The 14,626-nt window shown below is 48.2% G+C and overlaps 1 protein-coding gene across 4 annotated transcripts in view; it reads left to right on the top strand.

Annotated features, from left to right (window-relative positions):
- DTX2 (deltex E3 ubiquitin ligase 2) overlaps window positions 1–14,626 on the top strand; it is a 35,231-nt gene that overhangs the window by 12,169 nt on the left and 8,436 nt on the right. For 3 of the 4 annotated variants that reach the window (XM_048324549.1, XM_048324550.1, XM_048324552.1), the window contains 2 exons: window positions 6,516–6,574; window positions 13,383–13,514. In XM_048324549.1, the coding sequence (XP_048180506.1) occupies window positions 6,516–6,574; window positions 13,383–13,514 (191 nt within the window). The remainder of the gene's footprint in view (window positions 1–6,515; window positions 6,575–13,382; window positions 13,515–14,626) is intronic. The other variant, XM_048324553.1, reaches the window with a different exon arrangement.

Raw genomic sequence — 14,626 nt, forward strand, 5'->3', positions numbered from 1 at the left:
CAGGCAATGCTGACTGGGAGGAGAGGGATGGCCAGGAGGTGCCCAGCAGTGCCGTGGCTGGTTGAGGTCGGGCTGTTTGAACCTGTTTTGCATCTCATCTGTTTGTGTTGTGGAGGAGGTGAGGTGGCTGTTGTCCTGGCAATCATCCCTAGCCAAGCCAGCCTTTCTGGGGGATGCAAAGGGATTGTACAGCTAAATCTGTGCTGGGGACAGCAGGACATGCCACACAGGGCAGGTGGCAGCTCTTTGGATACCTGGGAATGTGTGAGTGCTGTCAGACTTGTGTAAAACCCACATCCCCAGTGAGCCCCACTCCCCTGGCTGTCTGTTCCCTTGGGGTGTGATCCTCAGTCCTTTGGGATCAGTTGTCCCAGAGTCGCTCTCCTTTATCCCTGCCAGAACACAGGGGGACAATCTCTGTCTTCCAGCAGTGTGCCATATGTGAAAGGGACTTTTTCATCCCCAGCTGACAGCTCTGGATGGCTTTTCCCATCACCCCTGGGCTAGGATTGAGTCAGAAATGCCACTGGGTGGGTGTAATTGCTCCTGGCTGGGGTTACAGTCTTGGGCTCATGAAACCCATGTTCCAGCAGAAAATCCTTTAATTTCTGTGAATTAGGGGAAACCTGAGTAGCAAACTCTAACAATGTGTTTCCTTTAATTCCTAAGCCCAGAGCATTCCTGGGTTATTTTATCCTCTAGGTTCCCTGTCTTCCCCCCCTCAGACATAGCATGGTCGTTAGTTCCCCTTCCCTTGCAGTCAATGTCCTGTATCACCCAATAGTCTAACCTTTTTGGCTAATTATCCTGCGTTAATTATCCTGCCAAGGGTTTCTGGCTGTGTTCTCTTAGCTGTGATGTGAAATTCCTGTGTTGGGCCATGCTCAAGAGACCCAAGGGATGGGAGCACTGGACCACGGTGGATCCTCTGGTGTCTGCTAAAGGTTGTGTTGTGTTGTGTTCACCCCACAAGCTTTGGCTCCAAAGCAGCCCTGACAGATTTCTTGCTTTTACAAAACTGCTGATCTCCACAAAACTTGCAGAGGTGGCTGAGCTGCAACTGGCAGGGGGGCTCAAAAACTCGTTGGGAGAGACTGAAAGGCAGTGTAGTTGTTTACACCCAGTTTCTTCAGGAAACACAGCTAAATATGGCAGCACCTCTCTCCTGCAGGGCTGAGAACGAGGTGCAGTTCATCCTGGAAAGCTGCCTGGGTCCCTGTGTGGCTGTGACAGTTATTTCTAGCAGGCAAGCAGGCAGGGATAGCCCCCAGAAGGGGCATGCCCGGGCTGCTGTGCCACTGAGGGTGATTAAATGTATTTCCTGCTTGCTGGAGGGCGGATGCTGGTGTGAGAGCAGGCGGAGCTTCGGCACTGCCAAATGCACTTTAATTTCCTCCTGCTCTCAAGAGGGTCAAAGCCACTGGAAAACCCAGAGAGGAGTGCCAAGGCTTAACTAGATGCTAATATCCTTGGCTTTGCTGCTAATGAATTACATACATGTGGGCAAGTTACTTTGCTTCTTGGTGCATTAGTTTCCTCTCGTGGATTAAACACAGTTAATGAATCCAGCCTCTCTCACAGGCAGTGCTGGAATCTGCACATGGAATGTGCCATGGCTAGGGTTGTGTCCTTATCTCAGCACTGTTAACCAGATCTGGGAAGCAGGGCTTAGCTCCCCAGGATCCCAGCCACCTCCTGGCACATCCTTCCCACCCCACATGGGAAAGCATCAATTCCCTAGGGCAAGAGCTCCCCTGTTCCTGCACTGTGCTGTCTAATTACAGAGTAAGACCTCCTGAAGCACAGTAAGGAGTGCCCTGCTTGTAATATGAGCGACTAAAGCTGCAGGAAGCAATCTTCTGAGGGATATTAATTAGTGTCCCAGCCAGGCAAATCCCTACAGTAGCTCTGCAGGCTTCTCTGAGCTTATGTGGCTTTGGCTGCTGGTCTGGACTGTGCCTACAAATAAGGCAGGCAGCTCAGGGGGGGCAGGATTTTGTATAAAACCAGAGGGAATGGGGGTCTTGGGAGCTGGAAAAGGATGCTGGCAGAATTGGGGTGTTCCTAAGAAAGGTCTGCTGTTGCACCCCAAAATCCCCCATGGGGAACAACATGCTTTGTAGGATCAGGAGGGACCCTAGCCAGGGCCTTTCCTTTTTTCTTTCCACCTTTGTATCCTTCACCTTTGTCTATAGGCATTCCCATGAGCTCCTTGGGTGGTGAGGAGCTCTCCTGGTGCTGGTTCCACTGTGCCCACTGTGACTTGTCCTGCAGCCCTTTAGCCAGCATGGTGCTACCACCAGGTGGGGTCATTAATGTCACCGGACACTCAGGGAGCCCTGGGAAGGGGTTTGGACCTTGAGGTGTTGTGGCAGCACTTAGTGTGAAGCAGGGCTGGATGCTGCCCTGATCTGTGAGGAGAAGTACTGGCTATTCCCCAGAGGGCTACAAAGATGCTGAGATACAGAGATCTGTGGCCATGATACAGAGATCTGTGGCCTGCTGATTGTGTGCAGGGGAGAGGAAGGAAGAAAGGGTTGTATCAGGTGGAGAGGATGAGTTCCTACGGGCTTCCCTAATTCTGCTCCTTTAGGATATTGTGTATGTGTGGCTCAGGTGATGGCTCCAACCTGGCCACTCAGTGTTTGAAGTGGCAGCAGCCCTGGATTCCAAGCTGTTGACACATTTACTCGCTGGACTTGTGCTTTGCTGTCTCACTGGTGTTGCAGATTCTTGAAATTCTGGAGAAGCGAGTGGGTTTGCCATGCTGAAATATCCGTCTGCCCTGCCTGCTTCCCATAGCAGAGTGCCTGGGAACCAGCGATGGGAAATCTTACCAGGATCTTCTTGCTGAATCTCCAAGGATACTGTCTTGTTTTGCATCCTTTTATTCACAACCTGGTGATCCCTGTTACACTCAGGAACATCCAGCACACAGAGCAGTGGGAGAGCAGGAGCTGCAGTGAACAGCAGGACAAAATTGGGCCAGGAAGGAAGAATCAATACCAGGAAACATTCAGAGAATTCAGGCGTTGACTTTCAGGTGTTGCAAGCACAGCCTGAACACTTGGCCAGGAGTTAAAGGCACTGCCTGGCAAGAAATCTCTGTGGGCAGCAGGAGCAGGTGCCTCGGTGGATCCTTCTCATCTCTCCACACTGCAGTGCTTGCTCTTGCACTGATGCTGCCAAGATCTCCCTTAATCAAAACATCCGTTTTTCTCCGAACGGAGCTGTTTTCAATAAATCAGCAGGACCTCTCCCCAGAAGCCAGCACTGGTATGGTGATGCTGGAATATCTTGAGCTTGTGCTGTTCCATTATTGGATGCACAGCCCATGTTACACTATAATAACAATATCCTTCCCTGTTACCTCATCCCTTTCCCCCCCAAAACCCCACTTCAGACCCAGGGTGGGCTCTGAGTAACATTTCCTCACCTTTTTTGGCACAGCAATACTTCCTCCCACACACTGTGGCTGCAGACCGGCCCAGGCAGTGTTGTGGTACCTCAGAGCAGTGTGGATTTCCCTTGATTTCATCAGCCTTTGGGCTCTCTGCTGTTGTCACAGACCTCGAGGAGCGTGGCAGCCCTGCTCCCATGCTGCAGAGTGGATGGGTCAGCACATCCCACAGCACTGTTAGCTGAGATGCTGCTAATGAATGTGTGTATTTAGTGAAATAAGAAGTATTTGGTTTCTCCCATCATCACATCGGTTGGCTCAAAGCCTCCAGCAGCCAAAGCTGACACACTTTGCCTTTACCCCAGGAGTGCATCTGATCAGTGACTGTTTCCTGGCTCATGGATGGTAATTTATCTGCAGTGCACTCACAGCTTCCCAAACTTGATTGCTTGCAAATGCATCAAGTACTTACCTGTTTCTCTCTGCAGACCTCAAGGGCTCTTCTCACTTCTCTTGTGGTTTAACCCAGCAGATAGTTAATCACCACACAGCCCCTCAGCTCACTCCATCCTCCCCCAGGAGGATGGGGGAGAGAATTGAAAAAAAAGAGGTAAAAATATTGTGTTAAAATAAAGAGAGTTTAACAGGACAGAGAAGGGAAAGAAAGTAATGATGCTGATGATAATTAAAATGTACAAAACAAGTGATGCACTAAGCAATTGCTCACACCCACTGACCAATGCCCAGCCAGTTCCCAAGCAACAGCCCTCAGTAGTTTTCCCCCTGCTTTCTCTTCTGATCATGGCATCCTGTGGTCTGGAATATTCCTTGGGGCACTTGGGGTCAGCTGTCCCAACTGTGTCCCCTCCCAGCTTCTCGTGCCCCCCAGCCTCTGCAGTGGTGGGGTGGGGTGAGGAGCAGAAAAGGCCTCACTTAATGTAAACACTGCTCAGCAACAACTAAAACATCCCTGTGTTATCAGCATTATTCTCATCCTAAATCCAAAACACAGCACTGTACCAGCTACTAGGAAGGAAATTAACTCCATCCCAGCTGAAACCAGGACAACTTCATACAAGTTCTGATTCATGGATGACTTGGATTTGAGCCTTGCAATGAGGAAAGAAGAGTGCAGAACTTCTCTGCCATCTTTTCAAAGCGTGGTTACCAGTGATTACCTTCCCAGGGCAGCTCTGGGTTTGCTTTCTCCAGCCTCAGGTGTAATGACCCCATGCTCCAGCCTTTTGGGAGGATCCCCTGCCCCCACCTCCTTTCCTGGCACAGTGGAAGGTTCAGCTCTGTGCTTTATTTTATTTTTACCTTCCATGGGGAAGTGAAAGCGCCCAAGGTGCTGCTTCATCTCAGGGCATGACAATGAAACACAAACTCTTCATTATCTGTCACATGCAGGGTCACAGGCTCAGTGGTGTCTTCTTGGCTTCTTAGTTGGAGGAGGAAGTGAGGGAATGTCCAATGTCTCTGGTTTTTTGGGAGCAGTTCTCTCAAGTTCCTGGTCCTCAAGTGTCTGCAGCTGGCGAACAAGGAGTCCTGCTCCTTGCCATCCTCTGAAGAGGATTATAGGGGCAGAGATGACGCAAAGGGCTGAGATAAACAAGTCAGGAAGTACCTGAGAAAGAGCTGTGACTAAGAGGGTGAATCGGGAAAGAAAGAGAGTCATTAAGACATCTGATTTAGAGCCCTTTGAAATCACGGGGAAGATTTCCCCTGTGTTTGATGGGTTTGAATTGTAGCCACAGCAGTCCGTTGCATCATTTGAAGGCATTGCAAAATTTGGGGCAGCAGAAGGGAAAGCACAGACTTTGAAAGAGGCAGAAGGGAAACCTCTGTGGTCTGGAGAGCTTTATAAGGGTCTGGGGGTGCTGGTCTCACTTGGCCAGGCTGCCAGAGCTGCATCAAGCCCTTGGTCCTGCCTGGGGCTCTTCAGGGAGTTCAGAGCACGTGTGGGAACCCATTCCAGGAACCCATTCCAAACCGTGGCAGGTAGGAGAGGGGAGAGGTGGGGATGCCTCCCTGTCAGGGGTGGAAGACAGCCATGTGTCACTCAAAAATATTTTCAGCCCTGGTCATTGTTACGGAAATGGGAACAAAGATTTTAGCAAGACTGAAAGGAGGGACCTTTGTGGTACCGTTTTGGGCAAGGCAGCTCTTGCATCCCAGCTGGACAGAAGAAGTTTTCCCCTAAATAGTGGGTGAGATTTGGGCTCTTGACCACCTTAGTCTCTGAATTCCTAAGCAGCTGAACAGGTTTCTGTAATTTTGGAGAGCCCATGGAGATTGTTGTCTGAATGCACCATGTATTAACTGCAGCTGAGGTGCATGAGCCTCATCCATCCCAGGCACATGAGACAAAGCCCATGGGTGGCTCCTCTGTGCCAGCATGTTGGATTTCAAATGTTCCTGCTCTGCTCGTGTGGATCCAGCTTTCTTTCTCCTCTAGTGACCCCCACATCAGTGTTGATGTTGCTGCTCCCCTTTCCTCCCTAACTCCTGCTGCGAGCTAATGGCATAACCCTGGCTGCCCACGTATCCCAAACTCGAAGTACAGCTGCCAGCACTGCCAAAACAAGTAGATGAGGACTCTAAAAGGGATGTTGGGTGTCCAAATTCTCTTGATTTCCAAATAAAAATGGGGGTTAAGCTCTTCTAAGTCTCCTCCAGCTTTTCCTCCCTTGTCCCCACATCCCCCTTGGATGTGTAGTGCAGGTTGGCTGCTCATAGGAAGCTCTGTGGTGGTGTAGCAAGAGCAGAGATGTATCACAGGATCAGAGCAGGGTCCAGCAGGAGGAATGGATGACTCAGGAGGAGATGGGGCTGGAAGCAGCTACATACAGCACAGCCCTAAGGCCCACCTTGCAGGTAAGTGAATCTAGGAGAGAGCTCTGGTAAGGACACAGCTCCTTAAATACAGCTGCTGGACCAGTGGGAGAAGGGTGCATGGGTGAGGGTCCCAGCTGGGGCTCATCTGAGCAATTAATCCCTCTTAATATATCCAGGGCCCTGGGCCTCAAGAGGGAGTAGTGCATTGCTGAATTGTCTCTGTTTTGTTTGTCTCTGATCCTTGCTGTTAAAGTCATCCCTTTTTCTCTCTCTCCAGTGCCCAAACTCTGCCTGTGAAGATGTCTAAACCCAGCAGAGTGAACCAGGCCCTGGCAGGTAAGAACCCCCCTGTGCTTTATTTGCTCAATCCTTAGGATGAGGTGAGTGAGAGGTTTGCCTTTCTGTGGCACTTACTTTCCATTTTTGACTTTTGGAAAGAGTCAGAAATGCTGCTGGCAGTTAAGGTTTTAGACCCAAAGACTTTCCAGAAAAGCAAACAGGGCAAATCTGGGGGAGAATAGGATGGACAAGCCTTAATAACTTTTTTTCTCATGCTGACGCTTCAAAATAAGTGGGATTGTTTGAGGCATGGCTATTCATCATCTTCTGTACATGTGGATGAGCAAGTAGCAAAGGAAGGGGTATGTGAAGCAAGCTCAGTGCTGGCTGCTATTTTCTGCTTTTATAAAGTCAAAGGAGAGAAGTGGTGTGAGATTTTGTGTGGTTTTTAATATGACTTTTTACAATGTGGTTTTATTTAAAAAGCTCAGGTGGTCTTTAGCTTAAAGAGGATTGTGATGCCTTGTGTTGGGAAAGGGGAGAAGTTGAATCAGACATTGTCTCCTGGTGCAGCAGAATGCAGGCTTGCTTGTTATCCAAACCTGTGAACACAGGACTAAATATACTGAGAAGTGTGTCTGGGAGGGATGAAAGTGCCAGTTTTCAGTGCTCCTTTTCAGAGTAGATTTGCCTGTTAAAGTTTTGAAATGGCATTGTCTTGAAAATGACAATTTGTGCTGTCCTCTCCCAGTGGAAGCATTGCTGTGCCAAAACAGTGACTCTGGTATGGTGGTGCTGGGGAATTTGGGTGCTCTGCCCAGAGCAGAGGTCTCTGTACCGGCACCAACTGTGTACTCAAAACTCTATCATAACCTGGTAGAGGAGTGGAAAACATCTGATTTCTGGTATTTTCTGGAGTTTTGTGTTTCAGACACTACAAAATGTCTGTTAATCCTCTCCTTCCTCTGGCTCTTGTCCATGCATGGTCTCTTGAGGTTATTAGCTCCAGGGATACCAACCTTTGCTCCTGAGCAAGCAGAGACAGTTACATTCTTGTTTTTCAAGGCAATGGTTCCCACTTTATTCCAGAAAGGGTGTTTGGTCTCTTCTTGAGTGCTAGGTTTTACCCTGTGTAAAAAGGATCCTCAGGATTGATGTTTCCCTTCATCTAATGTTGGCACCATCATGAAAACTGCCTTGCCTGTATCTGTAGCCAAACTGGCACTGCATGAAGACTAACACAGGTGTCCTCTGACAGCATGCAGCCCATCTGTCTCCTCCTTAGCAAATCGCTGTGGAAACGAGGTGTAAAGTCAAGCTCAGACCTTGTCTTGGTGGGTGACCTGAGCAGAACTCCCCTTGCTTATAACAGCTCTGCTTTTCATGCCCTGGCTGTTAGCACTGACTGTGTAATTAGGTACTTAATTACATAAAGGTAAATAAAGCACAGAGCTGAAGAGCTCTGATGAATCCAGGCTGTGTTAACTGTGATCTCATTCTCCATGTACAAGAGGTGGAAGAGGTGAATGTGTGTGGTCTGTTTATGCCTTGTGGTGCCACATTTAGATGTAAAAGGCTGCAGGAAATCCCAATAGAATAAACCATTAGCCACCATTTAATACAATAAAATGGTTAAATTTGTACTTGGTATCTCTGTTGTTGCAGTCTGGGGGTGTAAAAGAAAAGATAATTACTCATTTTAATACTCTTTACCTCTCCCTGAGGCAGCCAGCAGGAGACACACAGGAATGCAGGGAAGTGCAGAAGCAACTCCTTGGGGTCTCCTTCAGATCGATGCCTTTACAGAACACAGCTTTGGGTGCTGTGCTGCCTTTTGCCAAGTGTCCCACACCTCAGAGGTGCAAGGGAGGAGGGAAATCTGAATTTGAGTCCTCAAAGTCACATAGAAGCAGAGGAAAGATTAATACAAGTTAATTAGGGAGCGGAAGGAAAATAAATCTCTGCGGATATTTCTGGTGAAAAGCAAGCAATGGAGTTCTGGTAAAAAGAAAAAGTTTTGTTGAAATATTAATTGGCTGGGTCTTTAGGGACACCTTCTTCCTCCCTATGCTCTGCTTTCTGGTTTTAGAACCTCTTCTGGGAAGTGGTATTTTGTTCATAATTAAAATCCTGCCGATGGTGTTCAAGTTAGTCGTTACTCAGGTGATTCTCTAACACAGGCTGGGCTCCTTTTGTTCCTCCAGTCCCCACTGCATGACTGCTTCCTACAACATCAGTGGAGAAGGGTGGGGGACAATGTTGTGAGGGAGAGAGAAGTCTCAGACATAAATGAAGGAGGCTTTATTTTGGAAAATGTGTCCAGCAGTCTCAGAACCCTTGGTCTCTGTTCCCTGGTGCCTCAGCAGCTTTAGCTCTGGTTTGAAGCTACAGATACAACCCCTGAATCTCATGGGTGATGTTGAGAACTGCTGCAGGTGCATCTCTTGGATGCAGAGAGAAGCTGTGGTGGCTAAACAGGAGATGAGGAGTCCTGTGAGTCTGAATTAGAAACTGGGTTTTGTTTGTGTGATGGGTGCCTGGGGATTTGAGTCAGGGATTTGTAACACTGTCAACCCCACATCTTCTGAAAGCACCTCTCGGGATCCCAGAAATCATGAAGCTGACTTTAAAACCATGTTTTGTACAAGAAAGTACAATTTTTTTCTTTGCTTTCTGCTGTTTTAATCCTTCATGGTGCATGTGGAACTTGTCTTTTAAGCTTTTTCTTTTCCCCCAATTATTTGATCAGTACAGTGAAATGCCAAACAGGTCTAAGCAAACTGTTTAACCACAGTGTTGGTGTTGAAGGATCAGCTGGACTAACATTTCTTGGGAATAAGGGAGTTTAGCTGGTGTGCCTTGGGGCTGAGGGGTGGCAAGGTGCTCTTATAAAGGCCCTTCTAATACTATTGTTTAAGATGAAATCTGAAAAGGAGCTTTTTGTTAAATAAAACCGAGCTTTTCTTGTTTGCATGTTTCCTGGAGCTGGGGCATTTGGGAATGTGCTAACCATACTGATTTTGCTGGTGGATACAATTGTACAAATGCTTTTCTGAGATCTCACATTATCTGAAGGTAAGCTCTGCCCTGTACCAGCCTGAGGTCTGTGCAAATCCAGGCCAGTGACCAGAGCTGGTGGCCAAAGGGGCGTGTTGGGCTGGGTGTGACTGTGTGGCCAACACTCATTACATAATGTCAGGGTGTTTTTCCTGTGCTCAGCTTCTGTACAGGATGTTACAAAAAGTCCCTTATTTACACAGCAGGCTGAAAAAAGTTGGTGGATGTTGTCATAGCTCCAGTGAAAATAATTTTACCCCAAGGAGCCACTAATGTTGTGTTTCTGGCCCAATAAGAGGCTTTGAGCAAGAGAAGAAAGGCAGTTCTGCATGTGGTTATTGCACACATAGAATCAGATCAGATCCCAAAGGATTCTTTGCAAGGTTTTCTGTCCCCTTCCTCCTGCAGTCCTTGCAGGGAAGAAACCCAGAGCCCAGTGGAAAGTGTGAACATAGAAAATAATATTTTTCAAGCTCCTGGACTAGCTAGTGAGCAGCAGGAACTCTCACAACAGCTCTCCAAAGCAGTCTTAGTCTGGGCAAGCTTGTCATGTTGCAACTTGTATTCAGGTGAGAATTTATCCAGGGCCAGGGCTCCACTTGCTCCTGGCATAACTCCACACATGCCTGGAACAGGTTCTGACTTGAAATTGTTGTGTCCACAGGTCAGAACTGGATGCTCAATCTGCCCACGTGACTTGTGTCTGTATTGTTGTGGCACTTTGTAGGAAAACACCCTCTCACCTAAGGCCTGGCTCAGAGGATGTCCCTTCCTGGGGACTCCAGTCACCCAACTTGTGGGAAGATTGTTAATGCTGAGATTTCCAGTATTGTATTTGAACTTTAAAGGCAGCATAGCATGGCTACTGGGGGTTGACATGAGGCAGCAGAGCGTAACACCAGAACCTTTTTGAATGCTCTCTTTACTTGAATCTGCAGAAGATGATTCATTGCATGTAGCTCCAAAGGTAGCAGAAGCTTAAAAACTGGCCAAGAAAAGGTAATTTACCGTTTATACCTTTTCTTGAGCAATTTGAGATTGGAGAACATTGAGTTGGGGTAATTCTCCTGGTCCCATGTTTGCCCTGTGCTGTATGTCTGTGTGGAGTTGCAGGTGGGTTCACAGCTCAAAAACCAAAAAGTTAATGGAACAAATGGGGTTTTTGGTTGGTTTTTGATTTTTTTTTTTTTTTGGGCGGGGGGTGTTTTGGGGTTTTTTGTTGGTTTTTTTTGTTTGCTTTGGTGGTTTTTTGGGTTTGTTTTGTGATGATTCATGATGCTGGCAGACAGTTTTGGACACCTTATTCCAGCTACAAGGGGGGCTGCGTTACCGAGTAGCTGAACTCACATGAGGTTCTGTGGCTCCTGCTTTTTGCTTAGTCTGAATTTTGTTGCCCTCTGCTACTGAGAGTCTGAACCCAGTTGTTCAGCCTGTGCTTCTGTTTTCTCTTTTTTCCTGGGTTCTGCATGCTAATGTTAGCAAGACAGTATTGATCTCTTCAGAAGAGCACATTAATTTTGCATTTGCCTATCAGTCAGCTGTGCGTGGGTGGTGATAATCCCTGTTAGTCTTTGGACTCGCTTTTCAAATGTCAGTCTGTGCAATCAGTGCTATTGCACTGCTTAGAAACAGCTTTTTTAGAGACAAATTTCATGTTCCTTTCCTGCACCAGTTCTAGGAATACTATTGTGCAGCCTCAGTGGGGTCAGGCTGAGATGATTTCCCCAGCTGTGGCAGGAGATCTTCCCCTGTCTCTCAAGAATATTGTTCCTCCAGCCTCTCTAGTCAGAGTGATTGCTGCTGCTCTTCTTGGAGTATCTCTGACTGTTCCCTGCTGGAAGGGGAAAGGACCTGAAAGGTGCAGGGGGCAGCTTTGCTGCTGGGCTTTGGGTCTCTCAGCTGTACTTATTGAAAAAACAAGTAGCTTTTGTTCTGGGGACATTTATGCTCTTCCTTAGGGCTCCCTGGGAGTAGTGGACTGCTGGCTTTGATGGGTTGAGAGCTTGCAATAGGCTTGTGGCCTTTAGTTAGGACTTTAAGGGAGTTATTTTGGTGGTGAAATTTCTGGATCTGATGAGCTCTCCTCGGCTCTGCCTGGTGCTGTCAGGAGGGCAAGGGGTACTAACCCCGTGTTTGTATGCTTTGGAGGTCCTCTGGCTCTGCAGCTCCTGGGAACTGGGAGAACTGTAGATCTCAGATCTAGGTCCACTTTGAGGGTGATCCGTGGCTGCCTGGTTACCTGTTCCCCTTTGGAAGTGCATTTCACCATCCATTGGGCAGCCTGGTCTTGTGGTCAGCCCAGCTCTTCCAAAAGTTCTTGGGCAACCCTGGGGAAACTCCTTCCTCTGTCTCTGCCCCTCTCCCTGTATTGTGAAACCCCTTCTGTCTGTCTTTTGATCCTTAAGTAGGAAAGTTTTAGTAAAACCATTCTACTTCAGCTGTCAAGAAAGGAGTTGAACAGCTTCTGGAATATTTGTGCTCAGACCTTACGAAAAGGAGGTACAAATTGTGGTCAGCACTGTGTAGGAGTAGTTCTGCTCGTGGGACACTGACACAGGCTTTGCACAGGGGATTTGTAGTCACAGGACAGAAGTTCTTGACTGGTTGCATATTTGAGGCAGAAAGTAGTCTTACCACTTACACACAAAGCTGATGCTTCCCATCATAACTCGATTTTCAGTCATGTGTGGGCAAGGTGCCTCATTTTTGTCCTGAACAAGTGTGCTCTAGAATCTTCCTTTCCCCACATGGCCAAGTAGAGGCTTGCAAAAATAAATGCTTGGAAATCTCTGCTTTGGCCATGCATTACTGAGCAGGAATATCTGTAGCATTAGGGTGTGGTTTGCGTGGTCTGCTCTCAAAGGGGATTTCTGGGGGAATGCTGGCTTTTAGGTTTTCTGCTGTTGGTTTGCAGCTATAAGCATTTTCTCTTATTTCTGGTGCTGACTGTTGCAGGTGGGAAGTTGCTCTTGGGAAAGCAGAAGCAGGTGTTCTCTTGGATTTAAGTGTGAGAGCAGTATGGTACCTTGGAAACGTTATGATTTGTAACCAGCCTGGATTTCCCAGGCAAACATCATCTCGGATCAGCATGATCAGTCCTGTAGCTTTCTGTGTGCCAATTTTACCTTCAGGGAATGGCTGTCCTTTTCAATGATTCATTAGTTTTATCAAACTGCATTCCATGGATTCAGCTGGCTGGGATGGGGGAGGATGAGGATTGCATTGCTGCTGGGGGTATGAGGAAAAACCGGAGTGCCAGGGAGGAGAGGGTGTGGGGAGCTGTGTGGGGCAGCTCTGCCCTGGTGCTTGAAGGCAGCTCAGCTGCACTCTGGGGATTGGTTCAGTGTGACACTGTTGAAATGAGTAGCTTTAGGGGGGAGCAGCTGGGCAGGACCTTTTAGGGGTTATGGGTGATGATCTTCATCCTTCAGGGCTGCTTCCAGGGCTCTGGTGAGTGGGAGAACTCTGCACCACAGCAGACTCGGTGCCTGAGGAGCCCTAAAGCCCAAAGAGGAAGGTCCTATTCACACACTAGCACAGAGGGTCACAGACAAGACACGTGCCCACATTTCCCTCCCTTAATTTGCTGCCCGGGCTCCTCCCTCTGAAAACCTTCAGATCCTCTCCTTGTGCCGACTCCAGCCCTGTTACCTCTCAGACGTTTTATGCCCTCAGAACTAAGGACTTGGGTTTTATTTTATTTTACTTTATTTTCTTTTTATTTTCTTTGAAAGGTTAAAGTTTTTTTTTTAATGAATGTGTTTCCCCGTTGTTTCCTTCCTGCATGTTGACCTCGTACCCACTGTAGGCATGACAGCTATTCTGATGTCAGCCGCCGGACTGCCCGTGCACCTCACCCGTGTGCCGCAAGCTGCCAGCACCCATAAGGCCACTAAAAAACACAGCTCAGTTAAGGAGGGGAGGAAAGTGTCCAAGAAAGGTAGTTCCTGCTCAAACTCTGATGTTTGCTTCCATCTCCTTTTCTTTATCTCTCTGCCCTCCTCTTTTCCTTTTGTTTCCCCCCCACCCTCTTGGCTCTTCTGGTTTGATTGATGATGTTCGTCCCGGTGAGGGGAGAAGCAGGACATGTCTCCCCTGACCAGCAGTGTCTCTGACAGGCTGTAAAATACCATGGTAAAGTAGGTGTGGTCCTGTGGTAAGTCTGCTTGTTTCCACACAAAATTAAAGCTGGAACAGATCTGCTCTCTGCATGTCAGACTCCATCGACTTCCCCTGTGATCCTGCTACACCCTCTTAGGGAGTGTCCACATACCAGGACCTTGTGAGTTGTTGGTGGGACAAGTCAGAGAGCTGAGCGGCCATTACAAAGAACATCAAATCCGTATGTGCTCTGCAGAGAAGATTTGCTTGTGAGCCATGTTTGTTGTGATTGAGTCATGGGATGACAAGGATCTCCCAGATAAGCAGGCTCCTGAGTCATGGAGGGCTTTCAAGGGCGAATTGCAGAGGGCTTGTTCTCTCCACCTGAGTCTGCTGTGGAAGAGAGTGGAGTGGAGTGCTCTCAGGTGGGTGTGCCCTGGCAGGAAGGGATGGATCACCTCAGCTCTCCTGCTGGGCGGAGCCACCTCCAGGGTAGAGCCTTCATTTCACCTCTTCATACCTCACTGGCACCCCTCACCTTTGCAGAGCCTGTGGCTGCCAGTTTAGAGCCTGGATCCCATCCCTGTGTAGCAGGCTGCAGGGGTAGGTGTGAATCCAGCCTGGTGTAGCTGTAGAGGTTGTTTGCCAGCCCTGGCACAGGGATGTCAACCACCACCAAACCTACAGCTTGTCCCCCTTTGGATAAGCCAAGCGGGGATTGGAGATGTTCAACATAGAGATCTTTACCTTTAAGAAAGGGAAAAGCTCAGAGGTGGGGAGGAGGAGATACCTGCCTGTCTGGGGAGTTTGTTGGTACCTTTTTCTCTCTCCTCGGAGTCCATGAAGTCCAAAGCTGTCTGAAGGAGGCAGGAAGTAAAATAGAAATTAAATGAGGAGGGAGGTATTTTGTGGAAATGCATTGTGGAGAGAGCTGTGAGAAGGAGTGAGAGA

This window comes from Corvus hawaiiensis, chromosome 20 (assembly GCF_020740725.1).
Source record: "Corvus hawaiiensis isolate bCorHaw1 chromosome 20, bCorHaw1.pri.cur, whole genome shotgun sequence".
Classification (NCBI taxonomy): Eukaryota; Metazoa; Chordata; class Aves; order Passeriformes; family Corvidae; genus Corvus; species Corvus hawaiiensis.